Genomic DNA, 14819 nt, shown 5'->3' on the forward strand with positions numbered 1-14819 from the left:
GTGATTGATATAAATAATCATATTTTTTGTACCTAAAACCTAAACAAAAGTGGATTAAAAAGTTATAAAAATATATCAAGTTCAAAGATTTAATGTTATTTAAATTATCATCCTCCAAATATTATTATTGCCCACTCAAATTTACATAATTTACTGTTAACATTAAAAGCCCAATTTATTTTTTATTTTGATAAAAGTTTAGTAAAGTTGTAATAAACTTTTTGAAAATGAAACGTGTAAGATGATGGTTGATTTAAAATCAAAGCTCGTATCGTATACGTAGTTATTATTAGGTGTTGGTTTTTGAGTGAAATATTTAAATTCCCTGTTGAGTTTATTTTACAAAATATTTTAAAAAAAGGCTTATATATATCTATGATTTTTTTAAACATTTCCTAATGAATTTTTGGATTGTGATTCAAAATATTTCTTTCTCTGTCCAAACTGGACTGGCTCGCTCTCTCCCCCCTCATTCCTGACCCACCACCACCCCCTCGCAGGACTCGCAGGACATCGAGCGGGCTGGTCGTTAGTGCTGGTGGCCCCGTGATGGACGGCCCACGGAGCTGAGCTGAAGTGGCTGCCTGTTCCGTAGTTGTTCGTGGATTGAAATCGCACATATTTCACCTTGTCTGCCGTCCCGCTCACACCCCCCGGGCCGGCCATCCCGGACAGGTCCTGAGTGTCCTGAATGCTCCGAGTGTCCTGCGTGGCGTTGCGTATCGCTTCGTTTTCGAATAAAATCGAAAAGTCCACCCCTAATGGCCAGCAGCCAGCGACCAAAAAAGCTCACGACTCCTGGACCCCGGACATCGAACGGACCTGGAGCGGCCATTTGCCATTCAACCCTATGCGGCCGGTGTCCTTGGAATGGGACAGCCCACAGGACACAGCCCACAGAACACAGCCCACTCCCACCACCCCTTCTCACTGCGGCATTTACACAATTACATTTATAAATGCCGCGCTGCGATATCAAACAGGGCGACATGGAAAAACACACTGAAAACGGGGCAGCGAGGACAATCGAGGGTCTCCAAACTCTTGAAATTTCGATTGGGGGCTGTTCCACCCACTTCACCCCTTCATCTAATGGCTAATTTTTGCCATTGAAAGTCTATAAATTCCCCATTACCGGGAGATCTTAAAGCTACCAATTAATCTTGGTCAGTAGACACTAGATACAATAGAATCTATTTAAACTTTAAAATCTGTTATTACAGGAAAGCAAATAAAAATTAAATTATACTAATTTAAAATAGGTCAGCCCTAAGAGTTTTTACTTTGAAAGCTTTACAATATGTTTAATTTAATTTGAGTTACACGCTTACACACTATACTAACCAAAACATTCTGTCTTCTGTATTTTAGCCACTAGAATCATCATTTTTTCGCCAAAATCGGAATTTCAAAAAATTCTGATCCAACCCCTTACAAAAATTGAAAAAAATTTTCAAAAATTAAATTTTTCTATTTTTGATGGGGATCGTTAGCAGAGGTCGCCAGCTGCTCAGAACAGTCGGTCTTTTGGCTGTACGCCTTGATTTGGCTAAGCTACGACCAAAAAACCACTAAAAAATCACATTTTTTCGCCAAAATCGGAATTTCAAAAAATTCTGATCCAACCCCTTACAAAAAATGAAAAAAATTTTCAAAAATTAAATTTTTCTATTTTTGATGGGGATCGTTAGCAGAGGTCGCCAGCTGCTCAGAACAGTCGGTCTTTTGGCTGTACGCCTTGATTTGGCTAAGCTACGACCAAAAAACCACTAAAAAATCAGATTTTTTCGCCAAAATCGGAATTTCAAAAAATTCTGATCCAACCCCTTACAAAAAATGAAAAAAATTTTCAAAAATTAAATTTTTCTATTTTTGATGGGGATCGTTAGCAGAGGTCGCCAGCTGCTCAGAACAGTCGGTCTTTTGGCTGTACGCCTTGATTTGGCTAAGCTACGACCAAAAAACCACTAAAAAATCACATTTTTTCGCCAAAATCGGAATTTCAAAAAATTCTGATCCAACCCCTTACAAAAAATGAAAAAAATTTTCAAAAATTAAATTTTTCTATTTTTGATGGGGATCGTTAGCAGAGGTCGCCAGCTGCTCAGAACAGTCGGCCTTTTGGCTGTACGCCTTGATTTGGCTAAACTACGACCAAAAAACCACTAAAAAATCACATTTTTTCGCCAAAATCGGAATTTCAAAAAATTCTGATCCAACCCCTTACAAAAAATGAAAAAAATTTTCAAAAATTAAATTTTTCTATTTTTGATGGGGATCGTTAGCAGAGGTCGCCAGCTGCTCAGAACAGTCGGTCTTTTGGCTGTACGCCTTGATTTGGCTAAGCTACGACCAAAAAACCACTAAAAAATCACATTTTTTCGCCAAAATCGGAATTTCAAAAAATTCTGATCCAACCCCTTACAAAAAATGAAAAAAATTTTCAAAAATTAAATTTTTCTATTTTTGATGGGGATCGTTAGCAGAGGTCGCCAGCTGCTCAGAACAGTCAGTCTTTTGGCTGTACGCCTTGATTTGGCTAAGCTACGACCAAAAAACCACTAAAAAATTTTGCAAAAAATCTGAATTTCAAAAATTTCTGATGTATCTTCAAAAATTAAATTTTTCTATATTTGATAGGGATTGTTAGCTGAGAAATGAAGAAAATTTTTACAGCATTATAAATGCTATAGACATATATAGACAAAATGCAAAGCGTTCACTTTTTAAAAACTATAAGTATAATGAAAGGTGTTTACATGGCCTTAGCATAAGCTAACAATTGACACAGGACACTCATGATATCGTAAATATTGATAACATAAATAACAAATATGTAACAAAATAGCTAAATAAATGAAATAGCTACGGATATGTATCTTTCGGATAATTATTCAAGAATCTGACCGCAAACTACTGGGAATATAAACGTTTAAGGTCCTCGTGCTCCTAAGGATATTCACAATTAACACAGGCAAACCCCTAAAGCTCTTGAGACCCCATGAGCAAGGGCCCTATCTGCGATCTCTACGGAGGTGATCAGAGGAGCGGGCAACAATGCGAATCGGCTAATTGATGGCACTTCGGCGGACCACTTGACTGGACGGGATCGCTGCGTCCGATCGAGGACCTCGAAAAGAGCAAATCCGATCGAGGAGCTCCGATAGCGATGGGTGTCGGCCGATAATTGCGGATCGTCGGGCGTCGAGCGATAACGCGACCATCCGATCTTCGCGGCAGTCGATCGGCATGTGAGTGCGGCCGGATGACTCGCGGATTTGCCTATTCCGCACTTATCCAGGGGTTAAACAGGCACTTCCCTACCCCAGGACGGGGTTGCTGGGCCGTTCTCCCCTCGGCTCGTTTCTACCTGGCAATGGGAATGGGAATGGGGATGTGAATAGGACACTTTATTGGGACATCTTCGGATCGCGTAACCCTTTCGGGTAAATCGCGTTAATCCCGCCGCCAGGTAAGCGAAATTATCATTTTTCATTCCTGCTGCCTGACATCTGGCTTCCTCGCGGGCCAAGGGACAGCCCGGCCGCCAAGATCGGCATCCTGAAGTGCCCACAAAAAGGAAGGAAGTGCAAAGGGGAGAGATGTCAGCGCAAGGACTCAGCGAATAAAAAAAAACCAAACGAGAAGAGGAAGTGGAAATGTCACACGGTCAGAAACTCTGACTTATTCAACTCGCCTAATTGAAATCACTCGTCCTTTGTTTTTCTCCTCAACAATGAGCCCGGCCTGTCACATGTCAACGTGGGCAAACAAATAAACGCAGGCCGAACAATAAACCACTCAGGGCCTACTCCAGCAGAAATGCAAGGCAAAAAAATTAAAAAAGAAATATTTTAAATAGTAGTCCTTGAATATAGCCTAACTTTCAGTCAGTCTTATTGGTTTGGTAGGCAAAATCAGAGCTGTAAAAGTCACCAAAAAGTTCAGAAGCAATTTTTCTACTTACCCCATTTACAGGACCAAAAAGAGAACCAAATTTGGAGCTAACAAAATTTTAGGAAAATTAATATTGGAAAGTATTCTTGCTGGCAGACATGTCGAAGGCCACGAAGCTGCGCTTTGCCCTGATCACCGAGGATGTGCTGGACAAGCTGCGGCCGCGATCCCAGTCGGAAAATGCCAGATGCAAGTACATCAACGAGATATACACGGTCATCAGGACGGCGGTCAACGAGGCTGTGGACGAGAAGCTGCAGCAGCTGAGCAACACCATCGGTCAGATGGTCGAGGAGCGGGTGCTCCAGCTCCTGGAGCAGCAGGGCTTCCTCAGGTCGGCGGCGGGGGGCAGTGGCGCAGCGGGAAGGAAGAGGCAAAGGGATCTCAAGGATGTCCCGGAGAAGGAGGCGTCTAAGGGAGCAGGCGAGTGCTCCAGTGCCCTAAAGTTGGCCAACCTTAAAGGTCGGCGACCCAAGAAGAATAGTAATCCATCGAAAGACCATGTCAGCTTCGCCGCCGAGGAACAGCCAGCCAGGAAACCGAGGTCCAAGGCCCAGAAGATCACCGTAATGCCCATCCATCGGGAGAACCAGGTGAAGAGCTCTCCCTCCACTGGCAATAATGCACCTTCGCTGTCCACTCCACCACCTCTCCATATGGATCACAACGCCCTGGACGATGGAGACGGCGATGATGATAGCTTCTTGGATGTGGAGGATCCCTCCTTCCTCACCATCGCCGCCAAGTATCTGAAGAAACTCGAGGATGCCCGTCGTCGCAAGCTGCAGCATTAACCCTGCTTCCTTGCTCCTGAAATTGTTGGTCTGGAAAAATAGAAACCCATCTATATGGCAGTTTTCTAACACCTTCAAGGCCCCCAATTTCCGGGAATGCCTTCCGTCGCATTTCTTTAACCCATTCGATCTGGCGATCCATCGGCTAATGGAGTGAGTGATTTTATGTGGTCTAAATCTAAGATGTGAGATGCAAAAACCAAATGTAAACTATGGGAATTATCATTTAGTCGCTAAATTTGTTGATTTACATTTTAATAAAAAATGTTTTCCAAAGAAATGAAAGGTATTTTTAATTTTAGTAATAATTTAGTGGTTTACGTATAGCAATATGGCAAAAACGCCACAAATATCGGGTGTAACGACTTGTAAAATGAATTTTCCGTTCCGGTAAATTTAAAACTAATCAAAGAGCTAAAACAATATGCATTTATTATTTAAAATGCGCAAGAAAATAAGGTGGAAACCATAAGAAAGGCCTCTGCAAATGCGCTGCCATTGGCTTAACCCCCGGCAAACCAATTTCCATTTATGCTAGTTTCCATATCCATCGCAACAACATCCGCTCCATCCCCTTGGCCGCAGCAAAAAACCCACCGTTGAAGTCGTCTAATCCATGAAGTATGTAAAGTGAAAAATTGAATCGCAAGCAATTGTAAAAATCAGCCTGGTTACGTTTCCACGGGCCGCGAGGGGGGCCAAGGGGGTTGGTCGATGGACAGGGGCTGTGTGGGGTTAAGAGTCGCATAGTCTTTGCCGCTTATCAACGAACTGCAGACAAGGCCAGAGCATCAATCAAGAGTTTCCAATGAATGGCTATCGACTGAATTAGACGACCAGCTAGAATATTCCCAGACCCCGTTTGCCAATCTCCTTTTACACGGAGAGAAAAGGCCCAGAACTTTGTATAATTGGGCAAAAAGATAGGTGAATTTGTGCGATAATTTAAGAATATTTGTTTAGTTTTCTGAATCAAGCAATTTACCAATAGAATACACATACTCCAATGTTTTGCCAATACTTAAACTAATATAAAATTAATTAATTTAACTTTTTTACCTATCAAGTTAGGTGAATTTGTCTGATAATTTGGGAATATTTGTTTATTTTTCTGAGTCAAGCAATCCACCGATAGAATACACATACTCCAATGTTTTGCCAATATTTAAATTAATATAAAATTAATTAATTTAACTTTTTTACCTATCAAAAATTTAATTTAACCTATCTAAATGTGTAAATATATATTCCTTATAATTTTTTCAAGTGCTTTTCCGGCACTTTTTGCGTCTTTTGCAAATTCTGGACCACCACCCGAAAAAAAAGATGGAAGTGGAAAGGACAGGCAATATTTTTGCGGCTTAATATGTGTTAAAAAAATGGAAATAAATAAATGCGAACCGCTGGCGAAAAAAATGTTTTCCTCCAGGCTGGCTGGGTGGCTCGCCCAGGGGGAGGTGCCGGGCGGTGGGTGGTGTTTAGTGGGTGTGGCTGGCTTATCGCTATCCTTGTAGCCAGTGACAGGACATAACATAACCCCTGGTATCTCCAGCGAGCCATGCGTGGCCGCCTTTTCTCCTTTCCTCGCCCGCTTTCTTTTTCTTTCTCTCGTGTGTGTGTGGTCACCCCGAAGAGGTCAAAGGGGGCGGCAGCAGGGGGACCGGCGAGGCTGGCAAGCGAAAAGGGGTAAAAATTGCTGACTAAGTACTTTGGAAAATTGCTTACATGTCTGCTATCTTCTGGCCGCTGCCCGCCTTCGTTTAGCGCTAATACATTGTCATTTATGTATAATACTGGGCACTGGATGGGGCTTTGGCCTGGGTTTTCGCCTCCCTCATCCTCCGTGGAGGAGGGCAAAGCTCGTACCGTTGCCCAATCCATTTGCCAGGCCAGCGGACAAGTGTTGGGTGCCATGTTTATGTTTTCTCGTTGTCTATCATTCGAGAGAAATGCGCCCGTGTCCCCCGGCCCAGCGAGAAATTCCTTTTGAAGCCAAGTTCGCGTTTCAATTTTTTGCTCCTTGTCGGTAATATAAAATCCACAAACGCGACGAGAACTTCACATATGACAACAGGGGACAATCGAAGGAGGAGGTGGCTGGGGGGAGTGGGCTAAGGACGCAGGACGAAGGACGAGTTGGCCAAAGACACACGCCGCTGCTCTGGATGTTTGTGATTTTTGAAGCGGAAAATCAAAGTTAAGACCTGTTTATACGTGGAAAAGAAATTGGAAAATAAACTACTCGGGAAAGTTTTGAAACATGTTTCAAACAAATAAAAAATGTAAAAAATTTAAAAAATTAAAATCTATATGTTTTATGCATTATCTTTCAAAAATCTTTACAAATACACAGTTAACCATCATTTAATCAGTAGTATTTGTAGTTATACTGAAAATATACATTTAATCAAATGCAGCAGAATTTATCTCGAGTACATCCCTACATTCCAAAAAATATAAATATTTAACATACAAAAATAAATAATAAGTAATTAAAAATGTTAAAATAGAAATTATGCATTTGTTAAGATAATGTATTTAAATATATTTAAGTATTGCCTGTTTTCAACATTTCGGAATAAAAACATTTGAAATTTCAAGACGTTTGTTAACTTATTCATTTGATTCTTTAAGGTCCTTTTCTTATAAGGCAAGGCCTGTGTGAACGGGGCTTAAGGCGCGACAGGACGAAACGGCGCGCCGCTTTCTTAGTATGTGTGCTTCCGCTCCCCTTTCGCTTTCGCTTGTGCTTGTGAGCGTTCGTTCGAGTTTCAGAAAATTGCATTTTTTCATATCATTAGGTTTTATTGGTTTCTTCCTGTTAAATATTCCCAGCTCCTCGCCAACCACTTGCCACGCTCCACGCTCCCAGGACCCTGGTCCATGGTCCTTGGTGTCCTGCTCCTCTTGGCTCGCCCGTTGTCAAAACAACAACACGGCCACACGCTCCAAAAAACAACCTGAACATCACACATGCATATATGTACAGATACGTATGTATATAATGTGTGTGGGTATATATTGTACTATACATATATACTGATACACATGAGGCACGCATCATATCATTCGGAAGCGACGGCACCGCGAGTCCTGCTCCATTTTCCCAGCCCATCCCTGGGCATCCTTTTATTTCTGCTCCTGCGAGGCGACAAATGCAAGTTGGCGATTTCCCAGAGAGCCTTTGTTGTTGCCCGACCATCCCCCCACCCGGGGCTCCCAATAGCACATCCTTAAGCACATCGTCCACCTGCGAAGAACAATGATTGGAAGACCGAATCGATTATACAGACACTATTGCAATTAAGGACCACAAACAGAGGGCAAAAAAGGGCAAGAATTTGGGGGTTTACTAAGGCACTGAAAAAGACAGTTGTTTAAAAATATGCCAGCTTTCTAAATTCACATTTTAAGGTACTTGGTATTCCATAATATTTTACGAGGATAAAGATTTGTATATAAAAATTGTGCTCCTTTTCAACCGCCTGTTTTTACATTTCCAAAAAAATATATTGTTATGGCGCCATTTCATATAAAAATTATATTTTTGCGTTAATTGATTTATTTTCAAGATACATTCAAAAAAGACCAAATAACATAATCTCTTAAATCATTTAAATAAATTAAATCCACACTAAATATCAACTGGACTATTAAATTATCTCTTTAAAATGTTAACTTAATATAAAAATTGCCTAATGTATAACAAAGTTAAGGCTGTAAGGTTCCCTGAGTTATTTTATCCAGTATTTGCCAATGATTTTTCAAGCCCCCCTTGAAGAACTTACAATTGCAGACGTGTCCTGTCAGCTCATCGCATTCGGAGTTGCTCAACTCCACTCCATTGACCAACTTAAGCCACAGACTGCGCAAAATATTTGTCCAGGCAAACACATTATGGCTGGCACGCAATGGGGAAAACTCCGATTTCCATCCACCACGGCCCAGCGCCTGTGTAAATAAAGGTGGTTACATAGTGGGCGAGGACCACGTGATACATATGGGTCCCACATCAACTGTCCTGGCCACAAGGACAACAATGCCATGGGCCGTGGCAGCCCACCTGCGTAAATCAGCATCTGCAGGACCTCTGATTGACTGCCTGACACATGGGTGGGAGCGAGGGGGCGGGCGGGAGCGGTCCTCGAGAGGATAACTGGTCAAGAGGCAAGGCGACCCAGCAGGCAAATGCAGAAGCTCCTGTGTCAGCGCAATATGCCACTAAGCCAGCGAATCAGCAAAGCCACCTGCAGTGGGTGGCTCTGGCAGTGCACTGCACGAAATACTTAGTACTTTCAAATTAGATAGTTAAAAAAAATGCAAATTTAAACATAAAAAAAATAAATAACTATTGGACTTCACAGTTTTTTTTTTTATTAAATTTCTTAAAAAGTAAAGTAAAGGTAAAATAAAATAAGAATTATAGTTTTTTAATTTAATTAGATTACCAAGGTTAATCAGATAGAAGAAAAATTTAAAAATCCTCTTTCATTAAAAAAATATATTCTAATTATTTAAAATCAAACAAAAACCTCTTTCATAAAAAAAATTATGCCTTTGGTAAAATGGTAAAAATTTCAATAAAGTTATAGGACGTAACAAATTTAATTAATTAATTAATTAAATTTTATTTTTTAGAAATATTTCAGAAATCTTTACAATTTACAAAGAAAACCAAATTTTCATTCTAATATTTTAATGCAAAAATTTAATTTACATTTTATAAAGGTTTTTCCCCATTGAGGTGATACTTTTGAGCGGTGTATCCTTAATGCCGAGGTCCTTTTGGACCTTCCCACATGCGTGTGTGTGTGTGGGTGTGCGCTCCTTGTTGATGATGCGCTTGGGTGGACGCCGCCCAGCGGAAGAGGAAATGAAAAAAATGAAAGAGAGAAACAGGACGAACTGTCCGTGTGGCGTTCCGTCGTCCTTGCCGATTCCGCCCGGTTGGATTGCAAAATTTTGAATTGGATACCGCTGGCACTCCCACTCGCCTTTCGCCATTTCCATCCCTTTCAACGGACCTCCGTCGTCTGTCGTCCTGACCAAAAGGCAGGTCCTGCGACTGCGTGTGTGTGTGTGTGCGTCGTATTTGAAATTTTGCATATTAAAATATTGTCGTGCATGCAAAGGTCGCTCCTTCGAAAGGGAAAAAGGAATACGGAAAAAGGAAAAAGGTGCCCGGCGCCGTGCGTCGCTGCTTGTTTCTTCAGCGAACTGTGGTCAAAGGTGTGGGTTTTTACGGATTTTAATTTAAGAAATATTTTAGGAAATAATAAATAGGAGAAAATATTTTTTTGGGTTATATTTCATTAATACTATTAGTGATTATGAGTGAGAAACCCCTATTATATAGTTAAAGGGATTTAAACAAGTTATATCATATTTAAATTTCTTTAAAAAATTGACACAAAATCCATTGCATTGAGACATATTCTTCTTTAAAAGTGATTTAATCAATATTAAATATTACAAGGCAGTTTAAGTGATGTACCATGTCATATACTATATCTATGTGATTAGGCATGATAAAAAGCCTATCATATTTTTTATGGTATTCAGGATATGTTGTGTGGTATTACCCATATAAATATATTTTTTATTAATCGTGATTAATAGGAATATAAACCATAATTATAAAATAAGTGAATGAGCGTAGTTAAACCTATCGTATATTCTGTTATTTTATAATCTGTAGCTTAAAATTAAAATAATAATTAGGTTTACTTACTCAAATTTTCGTGCCACTGTAAGCTGTTGTTATTGGGAACCGTGGATCTTGATGTGGGCGATGGGCGATGGGTGGTGGGGGAGTGGACGGAGGATGGGGCAACATTGGGACACAGACACATCGCCTGTGGTAACACAATAACGAATTTCCGTAGCAACTTCATCGTCGAGTCCTGCTCCTGTTCGCCGGGCCCCCATCCTCTGCCGATCCCGGGCTCCTTGGACCCGATGCCGCTGAAATGTTATCCAGCTTACATGGTCCTGCTTCATTTGGAACTTTTCTCTCTGCTTTTTCGCATTAGTTTTTTGCGTTTGTTACAGCATTCGCCGGCTAAACTCAGCAAGGACCCAAGGACACGGTTGGGGCAGGACACAAATGAAATTATACACTTTTCCGTGGCTGCACTCAGTCACACACAGCCAGACAGCCCATATGCCAATAATAATAGTAATAATAAAAACAACGAGTAACGAGAATAAATACGATAAACAAACAAACTGGAAATAGGAAAAGTTGCCAAACAAACAAGAATCAAACCGAAAAACATTTTGCATCTTGCGGGGTAACTTGATTCAGCCATTTGGACGCAGAAAACACAAACTTAAAGATGTGTTATTGAAATAATGGGGCACTGCAAAAAAAAAGCCTAGAGTAGGTAAGGGAAAAAACTATTTCTCAAAACCCACTTCCCCCCCAATCCCTTGGCTCTGCCCAAACTCGATCGTAAATCCCAGTGACAGTCCTTTGCAAACACTTTTGCCCATTTGTCGAACGTCAGTCAATGGGTTCCCAATTTTTAGGATTTCTTTTTAGAGGTCCGGGAAATCCGTTACATTTCATAACAAAGAATTATTGCACAAGACACTCGCAGTTTTCCTTCGATCCGCTTTAATGGATTTCCATTTGCCAGCATCCTTTCGTTCGCTTTTTTATAGATCGTGAGAAAGTTGTTAACCCCTTCGAGGCCACAGCTATAATTTATAATGATTAGGTACCGTTCGAGGAAGAGGAAAGGTAACAGTTGCTGCTGCAGCGAAAAGACGGACGGACCCTTGGGCTGGCAGAGGGGGGAGGGGTGGTAGATCCTTGCAGATCCCGCGCGGGATAACGGAGGCTGGCGACCGCGACAGGGGCGTCATCCCTCGGCAAGGGGTCGGCGGCGCAGGACCCGGGGTGCCGCTGCTCCTCAGAGGTCCTTGGCCAGCTGTGATCCTTAATTTCACAGGTTCCAGGGGCCGGGATCCTCGCAGGACAATAAAATAGTCCTCGAGCAGACAACAATGACGCAACGGCACATTCCCTAACGAGATGATTGATCCACAATCGGTTTGCTGCGGGGTTGCCTCAAGGAGCTCGTCCCGGGGTGGTAAGTGGGTAGCTTGGGGTGAGGATTACCAGAGGGATTTCCAGGATATACTCAAGAAAGGTAGCAAAATATTGACTAAGCTTAAAACATCTTGAAAAAAAGGTTATAGCTAAAAATGTGAGCTACTGAAAATCATTTAAAAATTTTATAAATAATTACTATTCTTTCTATAAAAGGAAGCAATCAAAAAGGGTTAACATTTATCATCATTCATAACCCAAAACACTTACTTCAAAGTACCAAGGTCGTATGTGTTGACTGATCTTAATGCTTGAGACAAATACATTGAAATAATTAATAATAATTATTATTATTATATTAAAATGAAATATTTTCGATGTCAGTTTCTTCCATTGTGGCTTTAATTAATTACAAAAATATATATATTTTTTATTCAACATTTATAGTCACTTTAAGGATTTTAAACTATGATTTTAATATGAAACTCATTCTCCATTTATATGATTAAAGTATGAAATCCTTTTTTACTTACATCTTTTTATAAATTAAATCCTAAAATTAAAATAATTTTGCTTAATATATATTTCTTTTTATTAAACTTTATAATATTATGAACCATATTTTTTAAATTCAATATGAATTATTTTAAATATTTTTATTTTGTTATTCGTGAGTAATGGTTTAGGAAAATATCTGAGAAATAAAATAAAAGAAGTATATAATATATATCAAATAAAGAAAAAACATATAATGGCCTTATTTTCACCACAGTAATGATCCAATTTAAATTAAATATAAATAAATGCATAGGCATTCATTAATTTGCAGAATAATAAAGTACAATCTGGCCTGCTCCCCCTTCCCTTAATTAGCAGATTATTAATAAAATATAGCCAATCGATAGATCGTAAACCCTCCCCCGCCAAGCGATTAACCCACCAGGGGTCCCCTTGGCGTCAACTGACCCCTGGTCCGCCGAGTGACCTCTCGCCCTCCGGCCAATTCATTAATCAGGCAATTAGCCGCCTTTGAGTGGCCGCTGCCAAAACACACGCACTCCCGGCGAGGGGGAGTCCCTACATTATACCATAAACGTATAAATATCAATTTGATCTGTCAAATATTGACACATCAAACCCTAAACAAACCAATGACAGGCTACCCCCTGCGCCATTTAGCGGCAATTTATGAGCAACAAAACACCCAAAAAAAAGGACAAAAAATTGGTGGAAAAATAATAAATGAAAGCGGCGAGCAGCGGGCCGGGGCAAAAGGGATTTTTGTCAGATCATTTCAAGGGTCCTTGACTTCCCGGCCCGGCCAACGAGCCAATGAATGATGCTGTCTCTCGTCCCCTGAGCCGGCCAATTATGCGTATTATATAACATCATGTTTGCAGTTTAATGTCAAAAACTTTGTTTTTTACCCCAAAAAAAAAAAAAACAAAAAGAAAGGTAGAGGCTAGGGGATGCTGGGCCTGGACCACATCGCCTGAATGCGAATCCTGTTTTCGCTGCTCTCCGGGTTCAAAGTGCGTGTGAACCTGAGGCCGGGCGGATGCTGCCGCATTGTGTGCAAAGGTGTGAAGGCAGCGATTAGGGCCACAAAGCCAAAACAGGAGTCCGTGTAATGCGATAAGGCGCCAAGCCCATTGTGATCGAGTCCCTCCAGCGTTTTGGGTGAAAAAATACTGGCGAAAAATCTGGGAAAATAGGGGAAATCGGGGCAATACCATTCGAGTTATCCCTTCGCCAGCGCCGAGCACATCGGCAATTAGTCAAGTGGTTAATGAGTTGAGCGAAATCGCAAAATCGGATCGGATAAGGTCGCACAACTGTACGCCCAGTGATGGGCTTGGGATTTGGGATTTGGGTTTCCCAAACAGTAACCCTTTCCCTTTTCCCTTTCCTTTTGCCAATTTTTTTTTTTATGCGATTTTGTGCATTTTCCGGCACATTGGCGAAACTGCAGTTGCAATTGGTCTGGGTTCGAGGGTCTCTCGGTGCGTCTGCCAGGCCGATGGGTGGGCATGGAAGGGTTAAGGGTTTTAGAGGGTTACAGGGGACGGGGATGACGGGGACAATGACAAAAGGCGAAAAATTAAAAAATGGCACAACAGGCAAATTTCGCTGATTTTTTCGCTTTGGGGTTGCAAAGCGACGGCAGCGTACAGAATGGCAGCACATTTTTGAAAAACTGTTTTCGAATACACAAATTGAACGATGCTAATGCCCACCGCGATGCACTGGCAGAAATAGTTGGGGGCTTGCAATTTTTAATAATATTTAAAGCAGTTCGAAATTTGTATCAGATTTTAGTAGAGGATTATAATGGAACCTTATAACTTTATCATTTTTAAAAATTCAAAAAAAATATTTTTTTTAGCTTTGTAAAATTCTTAAATTATTTACTACATCATAAAAGTACTTGGATTTAATATTTACAAATATAATATTTTTTGGCCTTTTTCAAATATTTAATTACCCTAAGTATTTTCTACATCATAAAAGTACTTAAAATTTGAGTATTATTTAAAGTTAAGAAAGGTTCAGATATCAATGAGTGAATTTGTTCAACTGATTTCAATTTTGTTGAATGATAGCTACAACATTTTAATCTTTTTGTTTTTAAAGAAAACTATAGTAAATAAAGTCTCTATTAAAGTCATATATTAGATATTGCGAATTTTGGTCAAGATATTTATTATTTTATTTTATTTAAATAGAAAACCCTATTAAATCAAGTTTCTATTCATTAAATTTTAGAAGATTAAAAAGGGCATATTTGCATATTTTTATTTAGAAAGAAAAATGTAGGAAATGTAGCAAATTTTGTAAAGATATATTTTCCGGCCTAATATTCCTATAAGCAGTATTATATTTTCTGAGTAATATAGCATATAAATTATTTAAAAACCATAACATAGTTTTTTGACTATATTTTTCTATCCAGAAGATATGTAAAGTTAGGACGCCTTCTGGCTGTCTCATCCATTCAGATCAATGGAATT

The 14819-nt window shown here is 40.1% G+C and overlaps 1 protein-coding gene across 1 annotated transcript; it reads left to right on the plus strand.

The window, feature by feature from the left end:
• Positions 1 to 3783: 3783 nt before the first annotated feature.
• Positions 3784 to 5036, plus strand: LOC108021994 (uncharacterized). Its single transcript, XM_050890493.1, has 2 exons — positions 3784 to 3907; positions 3979 to 5036. The coding sequence occupies exon 2, from the start codon at positions 4056 to 4058 to the stop codon at positions 4749 to 4751; it is 696 nt and encodes a 231-aa protein (XP_050746450.1). The 5' UTR covers positions 3784 to 3907; positions 3979 to 4055; the 3' UTR covers positions 4752 to 5036.
• The last annotated feature ends 9783 nt before the right edge of the window (positions 5037 to 14819 follow it).

Source organism: Drosophila biarmipes, chromosome X, assembly GCF_025231255.1.
Source record: "Drosophila biarmipes strain raj3 chromosome X, RU_DBia_V1.1, whole genome shotgun sequence".
In the NCBI taxonomy this organism is placed as follows: Eukaryota; Metazoa; Arthropoda; class Insecta; order Diptera; family Drosophilidae; genus Drosophila; species Drosophila biarmipes.